Below are 17,359 nucleotides of genomic sequence, written 5' to 3'. Positions count from 1 at the left end.
GATCACAGCCAAAACACTTTCATGTCCATAAAGGGAATCTTGGGAAAGTAATACAACATGCTTTGTTTGTTTAAGGGGCCCTTACCCATTTTAAATTCCCTGAATTTTCAATACCCCTACAACTACAATACTGCAGACTTGAATTGGTGTATAATATAAGTAAGCTGTGCACTGAATTAGACTTTTAGCGTGTCATAATCTTAACGATGTGTCTCAGGGTTTTCATGTCTGCATCTGAGTGACTGATTCGCTTTCATGATTTGACCTCTGTGACCAAAAACTGAGAACTACCATGAAGTCATATTAGACGACATGAAACTGGAGCGTTGCACAGAAACAGCTCTGCCCTGGTGAAGTGACATCACAGCTGTTTGTCAGACATCTTTACTCGACTCTGGTCATGTAGGCGACGTTAATCTAAGTTTGAACAGATGGAATGAGACTCCGACACACTTCAGGTGTTCATGTTTCCGCCTTTAGGCATCAAGATCTTTGTCACTTACAGTCCACATGTGTAGAGCACAGACGAGACAGGACGACAGACTAATGAACAACAGTTTATTATTTGCTCTTAATAAAAAGCCCAGTCCACTGAGGCCCACAGAGGAGGACGCCATGCTGGGTTCAGAGACAAACATGTGGCTGTGACTCCAGAGAGTGTTAACGGACGCCGGAAGCAAAAAGCAAGCACGACCTCGGTGCGCCCGCGTTCCTGCTGCTCAGCCCGCCAACGCTCGCTTCAGTTATTGCATCAACAACCTTTATCAAAAAAAAATAAAAATCTGTTTACACCCAATTTTGTGGCGACTGACAAATACGAGCATCATGTAGTGTTGTGTGCAGTTGAATACAATACCAGTCAAAAGCTGACGTTAAGAACTAACCAACACACTTTTCTCTTCAGTGGTTCTCAACTTTGCCTCAGAGGAGCCTGACATGTACACAAGTATACTATCTGGAACACAAGTGCACCGACGAGGGTTTATTTCCAATAGACGAGGCCGGATTAACACACCAGGACACACCTCCCCCACCCCTCCAAGTCTCTGTAGACACCGTATTTATCCGTTAATAGTCTGTGGTAACATGATGAAGAACACATTTAGTAACATGCACCATGTTCTGAAAGTCCAATAGTAACTGAAACATACAAGGTTTTTAAGTAACATTCAACACTTAGGTAAATCCTCGTTCTCTTTCTCTGTCCTGACTGATTCCACCATCATGCCTGTACAGGAAACATGAAGCTACAGCAAGCAGGGGGTTAGCTTAGCTTAGCATAAAAACTGGAAACTGAGAGTAGCAGCTAGTCTCTAGTTAGCTCTGTCCAAAGTCAACAAAATCTGTTTTTTCCATGTAGTTTACACTCGTAGACATTAACAGACTGGACAGAGCCAGGCTTTGAAGCTAAGCTAACCAACTGTAGCTTCATACTTACCATGTAGACATGCGAGAGGCATCAATCTGAGCATCCACCTCGCAAACAGAAAGAACAAAACGATTTCTCTAAACGGTACACTGTTCCTTTAAGGCCTCTGTCACTTCAGTGTTTGAGCTTTATTAGTACATACAACATTTAATAATAAAATTACCACAAACTATACGCCACATTGACAACTGGGAGCTTCCGGTCCCACTGGGGTTTAGGGTTAGGGGCCCAGCTGGTTCTCCAGCTCTGCTAGAAGCTTTTGTAATGTCTGATTTGTTTTAACTCAAGTTCTACTGATGTGAACTTTTCTGTCCGGCTCCGTTGTGTCATCCCACATGAAGAGTTGAGAACCACTGCTGCTAATTCCCCCTGAATGACCATCTGAAATGTTCCTTAGAAAACAAACAAAAACAGACATCTGTCCTGGATACGGTACCAAACTAGTTTGGACACATCAAGAAAAGTCAGAAACTTTCAGGCAGCTTCAGACCTGCAGCAGCAGCTCAAGTCTAATCAATTAATATTTGATCAATTTGAAATAGCCATTATAAAATTGACACTTTGGGTTTCAGAAGTGCAATAAAACAACAACATTTATCAATTAATGTCCTTTTTATTAAGGATTTTACTGAACAAATCTTTGAAATGATAATATAACCAACAATGTATCATATTGTATTGATCAATCTTTCTCTGTGGTCACATCTGCATATTTTCTTGTTGTGTCCAACACAAGTTTTCTCAAAGCTCCCAAAAACTCTCACGTGGTTAAACAACTCGTTTAGTGCCTTAATGCAAAGGAATCGCTTCTACGACAGCGAGGAAACACGTTGAAGTACCACTCCATCAAGAGTTTAAAAAGTCATGTGCACCCAAGTTCGACAGCATCAGACGGCAACACTGGACAACAAAGTCTCAAATCTCTCCTTTTCATTTCTGTAAGCTTCGATGTGATGTTAGCGGCTATTCTCTAGCATTAAGGCGAATCAAGAAAAACTAATTTTCTCTACGTTTCCTGAGCACAATCACGTACTTTAAAGGTAGCTTTGCATGTCAGGCTGACATCTTTTCGTCATATTTTGGGAGACTTTGTCGTTCTGGAGTCAAAGCCATGAAGCAGACATCATTTAAAAACAACTTTATGGAAATAGACGTGGGTCAAGAAAAATTCATTTCACTTCTGTACATTTAAAACTGCTACGAGTGCCCAAAACACTGCGGAAAAGTCAAATTTCCTTCTTTTCTCTGCAGAAAAAGATGGACAGAGACGTCTTGTTGACAATGTTTGACCCAGGTCTGTTTAGAACAATATTCCTGAAATCCGACATCATTTTTATCGGATTCATGCTCGGGGGAGTCAGATAATGTAACATGACGGAGTCTTCGTTAGCTCAATACAATCTCAGGACAGAGGAACAGAAAACAGCAATGTTTCTTAACTTCGCAAAAGTGCAACTCTACATTTCCAGCCAAATCAAATGAAAAATACAAAACAAAGAGTTTTTAAGTACTTAAATCATACCAGGCCAGGATGGCGTAAGATTATTCAGTCAAAATTCATCAGACCCCGGTCCTTCGTAACTTCAGAAGGATGAATATTGCCAGAAAACTGACGCAACGCGCACACAGCGGGCTCGCGTTTCTATTCTTATTGTCTGTTTGGAGTTGACATCACTTCCTGTAGCTTTAGCGTGCTGTTGACCACCATGCAGTGCCGTGGGAACAAGTTAGTGGCATCAGGCTGAGTTTGGCTTTTAAAAGACGTCTAAGTGGAGTTTCACTGTAACGGGTGGATTAAATGAAACCTGGTGAGCCTGTGCCTTCTCTGTGTGTGCGTGTTTCTAAATGTGTGTCTCATGACTCTTTCGACAAACAACTGAAAACACACTGAATGAATCTGTCATAGAATAGTGGAAGATTTAAAATGTCTAAATTACAACAAAAGAAATAGTGAAAAACACAACGTGAATGTTTCCTTTTCTCTTTGTACTTACTGTCATTCCAATAAAAGACTTGTTGAAAGGACAATTATTTTACTTCTCGTCTGTAATAACTGAATTGTTGTGTGAATTTTCCAAATTAATTTCGAGTGAAGACGCAGAAAACAAAGTGGTGTGTCACATTTCAGTGTTGTCCAGAAGCAGAGACGATTTATCAAGTACAACATTTCAACATTACATCATTGTACTTCATAAAAGGATGTTAAGCACTTAATGTTTGCAGGTCTATGCTGCTCTCTGCTGGACTGACATATACGACACCTCTTTATGTTCAGTGATGTGATTTCATGTTAACATGGAAAACTCTTGAAATAAAAAATCTTTCGGATTATTCGGAAATTACGCAGACATAATCTTCCCTTTGACGTGTTTTTCACTGAATTATGACAGTAAACACATACAAACAGTAGAAACATGTCAAATTGTGTTCTGTATTTCACTTACAGGCGTACTATGCTGGAATTGCTGGTTACGGTTTGTAGACAGAACATTCAAACATGGCTCCTCCTGCTCACAACCGCAGATACCAGAACACACACAGCTCAGTCGCACCTGCAGCATCACCTGCCGACACTCAAGAGCGGCGTACCTGAGTACCTGAGCGATGAGGAATCCTGCAAGTATCTGATCCAACAGTGCGTTTATGTCAATACCAAATCATTTGTTTATCTTGTGCTAATGGCATTGTTTGTGTGTATGTACGACCAGCTATGCCAATAGTTGGATTACTGGCTGTCGTTAGCCAGCGACGTTAGCTCGCTAACAGGCAGCGTAGTAGGCAATAATTACATGTCAAAATGTTGACATAACCACAAAGCTTCATAGTCCAGCGAGTTACAAACAGCAGCAACATTAGCTCGTTATTTGTGTGTCCTGACTTTAGTGGAGCTTCCTGAACTTCACACACAGGCGACAGATTACAGCATCAGCCTGGCTGCTACCTTTTCATCAAATCACATGACCTTTAATGTGATTTGTTTACTTCAGACATTTAAAATCTTCCACATTCATCTGCTGGGAAACTTTCAGTGAGCTAGATAGATTTTAGTCCTCGTCTGTGTGAATTCAGCGATTCGTGAATGAAGTAAATCATAAAAAAATAAGTGGAAAAAGATAAAAAGAAAGCAGCTGAAACTTGACCCATGATCCATCTGCGTCCCAGACCAAGTTAGCTTGAGGACTGGGAGTAAAAACTACCACGAGAAGCAGTCGAGTGCACGCGTTGACGCCTGCCACCAGCTTCCTACACTAACGTTAGAACGTGACACCTAGTCGACACCGTTAACATAAGCAAACACTTTAAGATCAAGTGGAAAAGAAAAGAAAGCTACGGAAGCTGAAAAGTGACAGATTTCAGGTGAAAAGCGAAGAATCACAAGCACTGAGACTGAAGGTGGGAGAGATGTGAGAGTGAGCGGGCTGACTAGATAACAGCATGAAAGTCTATGTAATAGTAGAAAAATACATGTTAGAAAGGTGTGACTGAGACCCTGCGGGCTGTCTGGTGCTGAAGTTACATTACAGGATATACTGAACCCGCCCCACCCCCACCCCAATAAAGCTATGTCAGTAAGTTAAACGACTCAAGTGGACGACCCTCGACAGCTAACAAAGTATCATCAAATACAGGTTTAGGAAAGGGCCGGGAAGATCGTTCAGTGAAAAACAAAGAATTTACTAACATCCCTCTGAAATATGACATTTATACAGAATTATTTCAGCCACCTGGAAATTATTCGATTTTGGACTTTTTAAAATGTTTTTCTGATAAACTGCGTCGTTGTTGTTGTTTCCATCGTTGTTTTCAAGCAGTCTACCCCAGTGCTGGTGACAAATATACAACTAGTAGACAATCTTCATTATTTTAGTCAACAAAATAGCAACTCAAACTATTTGTTTTCCATTGAAGCATGAAGAAGTTCCACCTTTGAGTAGAATCTTCCTCCCATTGAGACTATGCAGCCACTTTGTTGTCCTTCTAGAAGAAAATGACAAACAGAAACAAAACATTTTGAATTAAAAACCGATGGCGGATTTCATCAATTGCATCTTTTCACCCAGCAGACGTGTGTGCAGGCAGGTGTGACAGGCTTGCGTTAAACAGAGTCATCACACCATGTCGTCCAGCTGCTGGAGACAGAGAGTCACACATCATTCGGTCTGGACGTCTGCTGCCACGAGGTTCATCACCTTTTACAAAAACTTCTTCCTGTATTTGCTGCCTGGCCATCACAAACACCTCCAACTGCTGACTGGACTGACTTAATTAAATTACAGCTTTAGGATGGAAAGAACTCGTTATGAGACGCAACAGGACAAGTTCTTGAAAATATGGGAATGTTGGACTTTGTACGTCCATCCATCATTTGTTTAATGTGAATTTCTTTGTTTTTTGCTTCTTTCCATTCTCAAGCATTTATTTTATTTACTCCACCAGTCCTTGTTGTTACTCAGCTTTATTATCTTCTGTTATGACTGTTTTAACAGAAATCCTGGACAGATAACTCGTTACAATGACATCATCAAATGGACCTTTGCTATATCCCAATAAAAGAATTGATAAATTGACCGTCTATATCAGTATTTTGAATTCATGTAATACTTGCTGATTTTATTATAGTACCCAGCAGCGTGGTGAAAACTTCATTTTAGGCCTCAATCGATGAATCAATTAACAGTCATTAGAAATGTTGATCATCGACTCATCACTCAGGTCATTTATCAGAACATTTTGCAGACAGACAATTAATCAATTAAACATATGAAAATGTTCTAGATAAACTGATGCTAAAAATAATTGTTAGCTGCCTAATTAAAGTGAACGCATCAAGTTTGAGCTCCATAACAACAAATCACAAAAACTGCCTTCAATTAAAGCGAGTTAATGCACTTTTACCCTGTAAGCTGATAAGTCGGCAAACTCCCGTCCAGCCTGGCTTCCTCTGTATCCTCCCCTGAAGCCGCCGCCTCCCTGTGGCGGCCCGAAGGACCCCCGGCTGGCCGAACGACCCCGACCTCCGCGGAAGCCCATACCGCCACGTCCGCGGTAACCTCCGCGTCCTCTGCCCTGACGAAGAGGGATGCCGAATGTCTCGGCGTTCATCCTCCTCTCCTCCGCCCAGGTCTGCCTCCGCTCCCTGCAGGAAGAGAAAACAGAGGAGATGATGGAGAGCGGCCGCAGATAAATGACCCTCCTCTCATATCCTCCATCATCTAGAGCTGCACCACAGTGAAGGTCAGGTGGTGTCTGCGGCAGGTAGTTATGTTTACATGCAGGTTGTGCTTTGTCACTGTCAGAATAACCAGAGATCTCCACACAGATACCATCAGTTACAACATGACTATTAATTAATCCCGACTACAAATGAATTCCTAAGCAGAGTCACATGACCAGATAAACATTTACCTTGGGAAACCTGCACCTCCAGACTTGTCATTTGCTTTCCTGGTGGGAGGGAAACAGACAACACAGTCAGATCCTTGTAACACAAGCATTTCACTTGTTCTTTAATGTTTCTTTATTCTATAGTGACATTTGTGATAAAAGCTGCCATGTATGATGTAAGGGTTCGTGCCACCGCGTCCCTTGCCGTCTGCGAGCTTCGACTTCAACGCCACATTCATGAACACAAAGCGGCTGCCTGGGACTCGTACCTGGTATCATCGCAGGAGATGTTGTCGAAGAAAGACTTGGACTTGTCGTAGTAGCAGTTGGGGCCGAGCGGGTCGCACTCCTCATCGGCGTTACCCTCGCTGTTCTGGGTTTCCACACCAGAGTCGCCCTTATCCTCGCCGTTCACCGCTTTCTCAGACTTCTCGGTCTTCTCATCTGAGATCAGAGAACGAACGGTCACATTTCTGCCATGATAACTTAACTGACTGTGGAAACAAGACTTTGGGAGGATATTTACTGCAGCTCATTTTTAGGCAGGAAAGACAGTCGAATTGTGTTTGTCCTTTTTACTTATTTACCAGAGGTGGCCTCATTAATATGCATTTCCAGTGCAGAGGTGAAAAATCTGACATATGGAAGGAAATGTATACGATTATCTGCTGCAGCTAATTTATCACCACAGAGCACAGAGAGGGAACAAGCCTGAAATTTAAAGTCTGAGATAAACGAGCTGGAAAGATGCAAGAACATTGCTTACAGAAAGCTGTTATTTTCCATAAACTTTCAGTCTTTAGATTTTTCACATCTCATTCCATCACTGCCCTTTTTGTAATTTGTCTAATAACATAGAGTGTCATTCTGGCAGTGTGAATATATGCTTGCATTTCTTCTCTTTAGCCAAATATTCAAGTACAGTAGCAGAAATCAGACATTTACAACACGAGTCAGAAAAGCCGGCAGACGAGGTGCTGCTCATGAACTTCTTTACTCTCAGTTACGTGTAAATAGCTGTTGAGATGTTTCACTCTGGACCAAAGACTTGCACTAACCGATTCACATTAGCACGGCTACGATTTCATTCAGTCAAAAAACAAAAATACCTTTCAACTTCAGCTTGCTCTGAAACTCTCTGTCAATCTCCTCCTTGTTGAACTGGGCGTTGGCGCTCTCAAAATCAAAGTCTTTCTCAAACTTCATGGGGCCGTCTCTGCGAACGTTGAAGCGTCCTCTTCCGCGGTGTCCGCCCCCTCGCCCGCGCCGGTTAGCGGGCGCGCCAGCAGCCACTATAGAACAGAATAAAAAGAAAACATTAGCCGTGCTGATAAACAATGGGTGTAGGAGGTAGCGCAGAACAGACAAAAACACCAGTAAACACAAATTACATGGCAACACATGAGGTAGTAAACCAAAGCACACATCCACTATGGTAGAAGAGTTCAGTCTTTCAAAATGAGTTAGCGCAGAGCCATAAAACAACAGCTTGGCTTCAGATGTTAGCTTTACAACAAATCAACTACAGAAATAAAATTCACATCAAACATGGAGAAAATGCAGTAAATCATTCGGGTTGCATTCTCGGGAATTCGCTGAGCATGAAAACACCGTCTGAAAACGAGGAGACGTGTCTCATCGCCTCCAGTCCATTGACATGAACAGCATGTCAACCTGCACACACGTTCACTCGCAAAGAAAAACACGTCAAAGAGGGATGATCGGGGTCAAGTGGTTGTAGAGGATGAGTGTATGGGCTCCGCTGTCCGAAAGGAAAGCTTGAGAGGCATGCAGAGTCTGAATGGGCTGTTGAGGATGGTTTCAGAGCAGAGGAGGATTTAACCTGTGGAACGTTTACTGGTATCCCTGCCTTCGCCTCGTGCCTGCTCAGACTCTGGTTTGGGGACTTTCGGGACGTCTGTGCCTGGAATAGCAGAGTCTTTTAGTCTTCCAACACAACTTCAACAGTCATGAGAAAACAGCCCTGGTGGCGCTAGTCTCCTACCTTCAGACAAAGGCACAACGGTTTCAAATGTGGGACCTCTGGAACAAAACGTTAACAAATCACAAAAAGTGGAAACGATTCTTAACGATAAGACTGCAGAGTTTTGTTTGTGCCTCATTCTTGAACACACGCTGCGACATTCAGAGCGCAGAAAAAAGTTCACGGCGAGGACGTCAATTATATTTTGTAGAGAAACCAAAATCAAGCCAAGGAAAATCGAATTTGGGCAAAACATGAATCAATTTGGTCTTCAATAAATATATTTGCAATATCAACAAAAGTACACAATGACAACCCCATTCACGGAGTTTACCTGACGTGTGCACACAAACATTTGTACACTGGACACAGAACAGCCATTTAGAAATGACCCACTCCAGTTTTATGATTGGTCGGAATTATGGCACACTGCACACAAACCTGAGAGCGCAGAGACATTAAGAGACACACTGTGAGTGAGTGTCCAAAGGTTTGTCGATCATTGTGCATATATTGAGCCCAGAATAGATTTGTTTGCTCAAATGAAATGATTTTTTCTGTGTTTAAAATGTCCATTCTGCGCTCAGGAATGAGGCATAAATATGACTCCATATGTTACAGCAGCACAGATCAAACCAGTGTGCTGATCTCTGGCCTGAGGTCTCACCTGGGTGGCTAAAGACAGAGTGGGTAAGCCCTGCAGTGGAAGCCCTATCTACAGCAGTGATGTGAGAGGCGGAGATGGTTCGGGGTGCAGACCAGCCCTGGCTGCTGCGGCCTCCCCTGACAGTCTCACCCCTCCTTGTGTCCACGCCGTCCTGGTGCTGGACCTTCTGGCTGCTCTGACCGGCAGCGGAGGGGGCCGTGCGACCGTGGGCGGGGCTTCTGCGTCCCAGGCCCGGGGCCGGAGCCGTGGTGGCAGCGGTCGGGGCGGACGGGGCAGTTTGGATCACCTGCTCCAGGGTGGGGCTCTTCCGCAAAGGGTCCAGGCTGGGGCTGCTGCGGCCTGCGAGAAAAGCAGGGTAGAGACCGGGGTTGGTGGTGCACGCTGCTCACAGTGAGTGAAATAGTCCATCTGATTATTAGTCAGCATTGACTGGTCCACCAACAGCACCCAGGCAGGGGTCAGTGATGCTTTTTAAAGGGAACAAACCAGTTGGACTCATTTCTAGATACAAACTACATCAAGTAGGAGCTGAACGTCAGCATGCTTTCGCAGGAATGGTCTGGTTCGGTTTAAATGAATTCTGTTTGCCCGGTGAGTTCGGCTTGTTTGGGCTTCTGTAAAAAGCTGTCGATTAGACTCAGGTGTGCATCGAACAACCGGGCAGATTAATGACAGATAAGCAGTCAATGGAGCCCATTCTCCAGTTTGCCATTAAAAGAGCATCAGTTAAAGGTCAAACGATGGCAAACATGATGGAAATCAGACAATTCTGTAAGTTCATGTGAGGAAGGTGACATCTTCCTCATCGTTCCACAAAGATCTGATGTTCCCAGCTCTTCGCTGGAGGGTGGCGGACTATAGGATCCACATATGCTTCTACAAGTACATGATGTACCTGGACAGAAAAGAGGGGTCTTCATTTATTCAAAAGGCTGTTTTCTGTTTTTATCCACACAACTTTTACACCTCTGACAAACTTGAAAAGTCTCCACAACATTTCAGCTATCATGAATGCTAAAATGTGCATCGACACAGGTGGATAGAAACACAGTGTTTCAACTGTGAACTGCTGTCATTTCCCCTGATGCAGGATGACATCAGCACAACTGTCCAATCACTTTTTTACTGTCAGTCCATGTGACCTAATGTTTACTCCTCTTATTTATTTGGAAGTCAAACTGAACCAGAGCTGAATTACAAACATAGATGTTTTTTCTTTGGTCAGGATCTCTGAAAAGTTATAAATGTTATGTCACTGTTCACAAGTTACTGTGAAGAGCATGAAATTATGTTCTGGGCATGAGGAAGCACAGCTGTGTAAATTTACTCCTCTGTAAACTTTTATTGCATCTCTGTCACGGCTTCACTATCATTTCAACTTAGAAACACAATGACTCACTTCACAGTTTCACACCTTCACAACACAGACGACAGAACATCTCATGTGAAAATCTATCAAATATTACAAGTGCGGAGGAATTCACACGTTCTCTGTCTGTGCTGGTTCTAAATAGACTTCGCTGGTCAGTGAAGTAATATTTCATTACTTACTACTTACTACTTATTACTGTGATCCCCTTTTCTAGCAGCGTCCTACAGGTTTTTGCATTCGGTTACAAGGGAATACAAAGAGTGCGAGTGGGAGCCATTAGACCTGCTCTGAGACTGGGTCGAGGCTGCACTTGTGTCGCTCACAAAGGAGCACACTGATCGTCCTGTGTGAGGAGGAACAGCAGAGTATTGAGGGCCACAACACTCTTGATTCCTTTAAATACACTTTGCTGCTCTGCATCTCTGTGTACTAACGGACTGTCTGTAAAAAAGAAACTGATGCAGTGTAGACCAGGCAGTGTGTGATAGCTGGAGCTGGATTATAACATCACATGAAATCACCATCTTATGGACATAGTGTGCAAAATTAATATTCAAATGGTTCAAACGTATGTGGGATTTCTTAGAGAGAATAATCAGACGTCATTGTTGGCCAATTCTAACCGCCCTAATGCAAACTGGGCTGCAACTAATGATCATTTTCATTATCAATAGTTATAAAATGTCACAAATTAGTTATAAAAATAAAAATAAAAAAAAAGTTCTGCATCATTCGTCGAATCCCCAAACCTGAACATGTTCAATTTACTCTTCTGTGTGACACAGAAAAGCATAAAATTCTCATGTTTAAGAAGCTGGAACCAGCAAATGTTCAGCATTTTTGCCAAGTAATTTACAAACAATTCAATGACCAAAATAATCACAGATGAATTCAATTCATCAATCAATAAATCATTGGAGCTCTAATACAAACTAAATATGCCTGATTTTGAGGGTGTGGTTGATGATCTGTGATGAAATGGGTCCAGAAACACGCAGAAAAATACAAATATTAAGTATTAGGGAACTGCTTAAAAAGTTTATGATTAGTATTCAAGATTCTTTATTGTCATTGAGCATGACATGTCAATATGTAATGTAATACAGATTAGCTGTGTCTCTAATTCGAAACCAAATTTGAAGTGGATTTTTGAAATGGCGCAAAAAAGAAAATGTGAACTGCTGCATATCTATGAACTGGTTTGACGCAAATAAACCCGGTTTTGCAAAGCGCAGTTTCGTCGGTAAGTGGCGGTGCAGGCTTACTTACACATGGCTGTAATTAACAGTAGAAGTAGCAGAGGTTGCTAACAGGAAATAAAACCAGCTGCTTGCCAGCTGGCAGTAAACCTCAAAGAAGAAGAAACAAAACCGGTCGTCTTGTCCAATCACAAGAGAAACATGGCGAGAGGAAGAGAAGAAGAAGAAGCTGCTGACTGTGGGAAACCGCCGATTAGCCATGTGAGTTTAATGTAGGGCTCATCTCCCAATTCAATACTAGCACGATACTTCAGTGTCGATGCGATACAAACTGCTATTGCGATTCTACAGCTGCTGTGATTTTTGTTTGCTTTTTTAAAACACGAAACCACGGAAAAGAGTTGAGTCATACACTTCTAGAGACTTCTGTATGTCTTGACTTACATTTCCAAAAACAATGCACATCACATCAGTCTATGCAGTAGTAGTAGACATTTATGTTGTTTAGTGTTAAGCATGTGAAGTAAAATGGATCATTTGTTAAGTTTGATTTGTTATGATATTATCACAGTTGTGATGCTACCAACAGTCCTAAGAAAATTAATCCTAATTTTAAGAAATCCTCCTTTATGGAGGTTATAATGTTCAGGTTGTGTTGATTCAACTGGACGATAATTTCAGGATGCAGTTTGTGCTGCTCCTGAACTGCATTGTGTTACACTGACAGGTGTTTGTTATTTTCAATATTTCTTCCCCATCTAGCTACTTTGCTGTGGTGGTTCAGATACCGGCTTCGTCCTCAAATTGGCAAAATATGTTTTTGCAGTAACAGCTGTGAAAACTTCAATCGCAGTTGACGAACAGTGTGCATCGTTTGGAGTTCACAGTGGTGGGTGTTTTAATTAAAAGTGTGAGCTGTGAAACGTACAGTCACTGAGGCTTTTACCATTAAATCCACAAACCCCCTCACAGGAGGTTAAAGTCACATGCACAGTATGTATTAACTTTTGTACTTGGCACAACCCTGGTAACAACTACACATCATTACTAAACATGTAGAGGAGGAAAATGTAGGCTTCGACTGTTTTAAGTCACACTGATGCCACAAATCAATTCCTCCTCAGTTTCTATGGCATGCTTTACGTGGTACAAGAGTCATGGAGAGACCCTGAACCCTTGGATATCATGCCCAACTGAATCCCTGCTCCCACAGGGGGTGTTCTAGAGTTAAACCCATAAAACAGCTGAACAACAAGCTGTATCACAAAAAATATTTCGTATGTTCAAGCCTCTATACTGACGCAAAGTGTCGTGCCTACCAACACCAACTGGTCCAAACTGAGGGGAAACCAGGGGACTGGTGCTGAACTGGTTATAGGCAGGAACTGGAGCCCGGTTGAAGAGACCATAGGAACCAGCAGACTGGAACGGGGTCGGAGCAGCTGAAGCAGAAGACGAAGAGTTGGAGCTCATGGAGGACTGAGGAGGAGAAAAGAGATTGTTAATGTTGCATTGTGAACCACAAACCCTTCAAATACTAAACCCTTAATAACCAATCAGGTTCTATGTGTTTGTGCGAAGGTGTACCTGGACAATGGCAGGGTCCTGAGGAAGAGAGCATGTTGGTTTGGGCGGTTCACACACAGTCAGGTCCTTAATGTCACTGCCTCTGAAGATGATGTACTCGAAGGTGTCATCTCGAGGTGGGATGGGCCTGTCGGTGGGCCGGTCCTCCGTGCCAAAAGAACGTACTAACAAGGAGGAAACAGCTCACAGTTAGCATCACATGTCAGAGGGCGACTACTTCCGAGGCGGAACATGGCAACAAAAAAATATTCACTGCACGAGGTCACCTTCTTATATTAATGTGCACTCTTTGGTGCACATTTGATATCACTGAGTAAAGTTAAAGGTTCAGTGTGTGAGATTTAGGAGGATCTATTTGCAGGCATATTCATGATCAGTTATGTTTTCATTAGTGTCTACAGAGGGAGCTTCCTTCAGAGTCTGCTATGTTACTACAGTAGCCCAGAGAGTAGCACAACACTATCAATAGATAAAAAACAAACAAACAGCAGTACACCTACTTCATCATCATCATTATTGTTCTACAGAGGCCACGAGAAATGTGTCAACGGCGCTCTCTAGAGCCAGTGTTTGGTTTGTCTGTTATTGGTAGGATGTCAACGGTCAACTGTTGACGTCAACCAGAATAAACAATGTAAAATACACATCTTCTGGGTTATAAAAAAAATAGTTCAAAATAATCCAAAGATATTCAGTTTACTCAGTGGTTAATCACCATGACTTTGATCCGGTGATTCTATAGTTGTATGTACACACACAAAGTGGTTGGATCCATCGATCAGTTAGTGTGCCGTATGATTGAGACCCGTATGCTGCCCATCAGCGTGGTAGAGGGCGAGGGATTCAAAGGGCTAGTTCAATAACTTGACCCTGAGTATGTTGTGTCATCATGAACGCTAACTAAACACACTAAAAAACACATTGAGGAGAAGATAAACTGAACATTTTGTTATTTTTTTGGAGTGTTGGTCAGACTAAACAACACATCTATAAATGTCACCTCATGCTTTGGGAAATTATAATGATTATCATCATAATTTCGTATAATGTCTATCGTCACATGAGGAAAAGAAAAGCAAGAAATACTCATAGCTAAAGACCTGGAAGGAGAAAATGTTTGGCCCTTTGGCTTGACAGTGACAATGAAGTGATTATCAAGACAGTTGACAAAACATTTTCTATGGATTGACTCATCATTTCAGCTCAAATGAATGCAGTTAATGTCATCCCCAGTCACAGATTGATATTGTGTACCTGAACTGCCTGACTTGTTACGTATTGTGATATATTAACAGAACCACAACCTTATTTATAAAGATGTGTACATCCCTGTTGAACTTTGTTGCACCTGTCTTCTCATTAGAGGGATTAAGGCCGCTGAGACACAAGTTTCATTAAAGAGTTCGTCGTCATAATCTGTTGTTAGTGAACCAGGTAAGATGAGTGCGCACTCAGTGACGTCAGGTGTCCAGCCTGCCACACACACTCCGGAGCTGCTTCGTTAGCAAATGAACATTATTGAAAAGTTGTCTGAAAACTTCACTGACGGCCGTCAGTAAACGTTGCATCAACATTAAATGCTATTTTGTGCTTTGTTTTAACATGGCACTGCTCGGGCGCTAGAGGCATTGCTTACATGCAACTAGCTAACTTGCTACGTTAGCTGATATATTGGAAAGCTGACTCATGTTGCAAAAATAGATTTAGAACATTTACTACAACTGCATATCTGAAGATGTCATTGAAACGTCGCCAGATTATGTCGTCGTGTACTTTTCGTTTCTGCAATGAAATTGTTCATCTGACCGAAGTAACGTTGCTATTAGCTTTCATGAGGGATGTTTTAGCATCCTGGCGTAACGTTACTGCTTGGTAATGGTAACGCTACACCATGCTAGCACAAACCTGTTAGCTTATGGTAGCATGCTAACGCTAGCCACCTGGCCAATGTTATTACTTTGTACACGTTGCAACTGTGGGTTAAACCTGCAAATCAGACTACTTCACCTTCGTCTGGTAGCAAATCACATTTTAAATGTTGTTCGAAAAATATGAACAAAGACTCCGCACTCCCATACAGGCGATAACAGAAACTAATGCTAGCTGAATTAGCCGGCTAGCTGCTCTACCTTTCGCAAGTGCGACAGTCGAGTTCTCGGTGTCAATAGTGTAGAGAATTCCTTCGTAGCGAATCTCGGCCTTCGAAATGAGGCTGATTTTGCTGCCGAGGTATGGCGTTCCGCCACTCATGGTGTCTTCTAGAACTCGGCAGTCCGAACAGGGAACAGGATGGACGGCTCCTCCGAACCGTGTGGTTGACAATACTGATTCTAAACCAAATTTCTCCGGTTTGTGTTTTTCCACCAACTCGCTCGTCTCACTGCTACAACATGGCTACCTCATCCTCCATCGAATGGCTCTGAGCGCGAGGGCTAACGGGAAATCATAATATCGCGCGTTTACGCTCGGCCGTGAAATCTAGATCCGTGCAGGAAAGAAGAGCAGACACAACCAGTGCGTGAACTACTGGATCAACAGTATAGTGTCTTCAACAGTCGCGGAGAAGTACTCAGATCTTTTACTTTAGTAAAAGTACAACTATCACATCATCAGAATGCTCTGTTTCAAGTAAAAGTCCTTCACTGGAAATGTTACTCTAGCAAAAGTATTACTGTTAACATAGATACACATTGTAAATCTCATTGTATATACTGTTTATTGCCTCGTCATTCTTTGTATATATTGTTTATTTTATGTTTTTGCAATGCTTAACTTATTGCTCAGTCTTTTGGGTTTCTTTGCCGTCACTGAGATGTTTGACTTTTTTTCCTTTGCAAGTACTTTGAGTGCAGTGTTTAAAGTCAAATTCCTTGTATGTGCACACATACTTGGCCAACAAAATTAATTCTCATTCTGATTCTGAAGTAAGACAGTAAAATCACGAAATATACTCAACTGTTCTGCTGTTCTATCTGATCTCATTAGATTATTGTGACTCAGTCGTTCATGTCAAAGCAGGATTTTACTGTTGGAGCTGGTTGAGCAGACTGCAACTAATGATTCTTCTCAATCTGGATCAATCTGCTGATTATTTTCTCCATTAATTAATTGATTGTTTGGTTTGTAAAATTATAATACAAGAATTCACTCAGAAATGAAGTGAAAGTATAAAGTGAACTACTCAAGTAAAGTAAACAGCCGTTCAAACTGACTTGAGTACATGTAATTATTTACACACTTACAAACAAAGGGAAGATTTCAGGATATTCCTAAATGTTCTGTATTTGGCTTGATTATTTAAACAGAGAGCTTGTGAAATAAGTAGGCTGCAAATAAATTCACCTGACATGCACAGACAATTTAACATGACTGAAGTTAGACATCACAGGAGCTGCAGTCAGGATCTGTTTAAGGTTCAAAATACATCTAAGAAAGTCTTTTAGGTTGAGTGTGAAAGTTCATTCTTTACATTGGAATTAGAAGTAGGACAAAAGCAAATCAATACACAGACAAATAAATACATTTCAAATTTGACAAAGGGACCATTTTAGGCCTGCAACTAATTACTTTTTAAATAATCATTCATTTTGATCAATAAAATGTCAGAAAACAATGAAAAATGGCCATTCCAATTTCTCCAAGCTTACGTCTTCAAATTTTGGACCTGCAGTCCAAAGTACAAAGACACTCAGTTTACTGTGATACAAAACAGAGAAAATAAACACATTTGTAAAAC

General features: G+C 41.8%; 1 protein-coding gene across 4 annotated transcripts; it reads right to left on the bottom strand.

Moving 5' to 3' along the window:
- Positions 1-544: 544 nt before the first annotated feature.
- lsm14aa (LSM14A mRNA processing body assembly factor a) lies at positions 545-16,026 on the bottom strand. 4 transcript variants are annotated; one of them, XM_041938449.1, is made up of 10 exons: positions 15,753-16,026; positions 13,624-13,787; positions 13,356-13,515; positions 9,466-9,804; positions 8,658-8,738; positions 7,924-8,106; positions 7,084-7,258; positions 6,836-6,874; positions 6,326-6,566; positions 545-5,407 (listed from the first exon to the last, which is right to left on the bottom strand). In XM_041938449.1, the coding sequence occupies exons 1-10, from the start codon at positions 15,871-15,873 to the stop codon at positions 5,384-5,386; spliced, it is 1,527 nt and encodes a 508-aa protein (XP_041794383.1). In that variant the 5' UTR covers positions 15,874-16,026; the 3' UTR covers positions 545-5,383. The 4 variants fall into 4 exon arrangements, with proteins under 4 accessions (XP_041794383.1, XP_041794380.1, XP_041794381.1 ...); XM_041938446.1 differs by lacking the exon at positions 8,658-8,738; XM_041938447.1 differs by lacking the exon at positions 8,658-8,738 and having other exon boundaries at positions 545-5,404.
- Between the last annotated feature and the right edge of the window lie 1,333 nt (positions 16,027-17,359).

This window comes from Chelmon rostratus, chromosome 6 (genome assembly GCF_017976325.1).
Source record: "Chelmon rostratus isolate fCheRos1 chromosome 6, fCheRos1.pri, whole genome shotgun sequence".
Classification (NCBI taxonomy): domain Eukaryota; kingdom Metazoa; phylum Chordata; class Actinopteri; order Chaetodontiformes; family Chaetodontidae; genus Chelmon; species Chelmon rostratus.
The sequence above is the reverse complement of the archived record's forward strand: the minus strand, read 5'-3'. Positions and strand labels throughout refer to the sequence as shown.

Coding starts and splice junctions, on each gene's coding strand:
- lsm14aa (XM_041938449.1), bottom strand. CDS start 15,873: ATGAGTGGCGGAACGCCATACCTCGGCAGCAAAATCAGCCTCATTTCG. Junction 8,107..8,657: donor TACCAGTAAACGTTCCACAG/GTTAAATCCTCC, acceptor TCTGTTCTATAG/TGGCTGCTGGCGCGCCCGCT. Junction 6,875..7,083: donor ATCTCCTGCGATGATACCAG/GTACGAGTCCCA, acceptor CCCTCCCACCAG/GAAAGCAAATGACAAGTCTG.